Below are 1,916 nucleotides of genomic sequence, written 5' to 3'. Positions count from 1 at the left end.
GGGGGAGTGCTGTCCTTTTGAGCAAATTGCAGATCCTTCCATCTTAGGATTCACCCTGACAGCTGTATCAGATGTCCAAAAAAAAAAAAAAATCCTCAAATGTATGATTTTGGAATTCTCAAGTGAAATCCAGTTTAGTGGGAGATAATGAGGCTACTAAGAATGGGGGAACCCCACCCCACCCCCCACCTATGCCAAATAACGTGTGGTACAAATGACATAACCATTTCCCGACTAAAGTGCAATACAATTGTATAAATCACCTGCAGGCACAGAATGGGCTACCCCTAGTCTCACCAGTAGCTGGTACACACCCCACAGCTGGGCCTGACCTTATCTGTGTTTCCAGGGTAACTATATAGGTAATGCCAAGGTCACTGCAGCACAAGTATAGCCGAGTGCAAAGCTTGCACAGCCGCCCTGTGCAGCAGCGAGCGGTGATTACATACAGACTCGAGACTTTGAAGGCCCGGAGGAGCCTTCAGGTTTGCCCATCACACGCACCCCTGTACTGCTCAAGTGGGGAAGGCGAGAGTCACTGGCAATAAAAAGTACTTGGCCCAAGGTCATATGACCACATGGAGGCAGAGGCCTGACTCAGACTCTTCAGTTCTCCTGTGCTCTCTCATCCATTCAAATGGTATCCATCCTACTGGCTGTGGGCCAAATGGCTCAGGTGCCAGGTCATCAAAAAGGACACTACTGTTTCAGTCCCTGTAACTACGTGTTCACTAAAATTTGTTCTCACGGCACATTTTTATACCCAGAAAAACGTGCGCGTGTTCTTTTAGGAGGCTCAGTAGTTCGCCACAGAAATGTTGCCAGGATATAGTGATATCACTCAAGACAGGGCAGGTTCACTCTGCCATATGCCATTTTTCCATCAGTGAAGCCAGGCTGCCTCCTGCGGGGACTCTGGGACAGTCCCAGCTGCCATGACACAAGCGGGCACTAGAGGGCGATCTCTCCAAAAGCAAATACCTTTCCACTCATGAGTTCTAAATGAACATTGGTCAGATAGTTTCTTAAACAATTTTTGTTGTTGTTGTTGTTGTTAAATGATATTCTAGAGAATTTCACTATAAGAGAATATTTAGATCACTGTGGCTAATCATCTATCCAGGACATTCACTGTCAAAGAGACGTAATTATCCATCCCTTTGTCTTAAAACAAACATCAAACAAAGACATACACAATGACAATTCCAGACATAAAACATACATGCCTCTGACACAGCTAAACTCTCATTCCATGCTGGAGTCTACGAGGAGGCAGTCTCGTATGCTTCTTGCAGATCATCACCATCAGCACACGGCTGTCATGGGAAATGCCAAGCACTCATGCAAGTGTATGAGGGCACTAGGTTTGGGGGACTTACCAGGAACATACTGCTTAGTCGACTGAAAAAGAAAGCATAGTCTTTGGGGAGTGATTTAGTTAAGGCTTTAGGCCACTTTAAAAAAAAAATTCCCATTTGCTTTGACCATGGTCCCCATTCCCCCACCTTGAAGAGCAAAGCCCTTAATATTTCCAAAGTCACCACCACAGAGATCAAAGGAGGCTCCGGAGTCCGGGGGCAAAAGCGAAATTAGGCAAACCTCATGTGACTAGGACCACACACTAGTCATTTTGCTCTGTTCACCCCACCCCCCTTCTTGCGTTAAAAAATTGTCACTTCAGGAAAGTTGATGGCTTTACATTTTATCAGTTAATGAGGTCAGATTACTTGAAACCATACGATCGTGTTAAGTCAGTCACTCATATATTTTATTGGGTTTCTATTTTTTTTTCAATACATGCACTGTACAACATTTAAACCCACTTTATTATTATTATTATTATTATTATTATTATTATTATTTTCTTTATTTACATTTCAAATGCTATCCTGAAAGTTTCCTATACCCCTCCCCCC

The 1,916-nt window shown here is 43.7% G+C and overlaps 1 protein-coding gene across 5 annotated transcripts in view; it reads right to left on the bottom strand.

Moving 5' to 3' along the window:
* Positions 1–1,916, bottom strand: part of Kiaa1211 (KIAA1211 ortholog) — a 223,943-nt gene that overhangs the window by 27,956 nt on the left and 194,071 nt on the right. Inside the window, exon 2 of one of the 5 annotated variants that reach the window (XM_029545231.1) lies at positions 1,380–1,401. The exons of the other annotated variants lie outside the window; for them this stretch is intronic. Coding sequence (XP_029401091.1) covers positions 1,380–1,401 — 22 coding nt within the window. The remainder of the gene's footprint in view (positions 1–1,379; positions 1,402–1,916) is intronic. 5 annotated transcript variants of the gene reach the window in all.

This window comes from Mus pahari, chromosome 13, assembly GCF_900095145.1.
Source record: "Mus pahari chromosome 13, PAHARI_EIJ_v1.1, whole genome shotgun sequence".
Lineage (NCBI taxonomy): Eukaryota > Metazoa > Chordata > Mammalia > Rodentia > Muridae > Mus > Mus pahari.
This window is presented reverse-complemented; position numbering and strand designations above follow the sequence as displayed.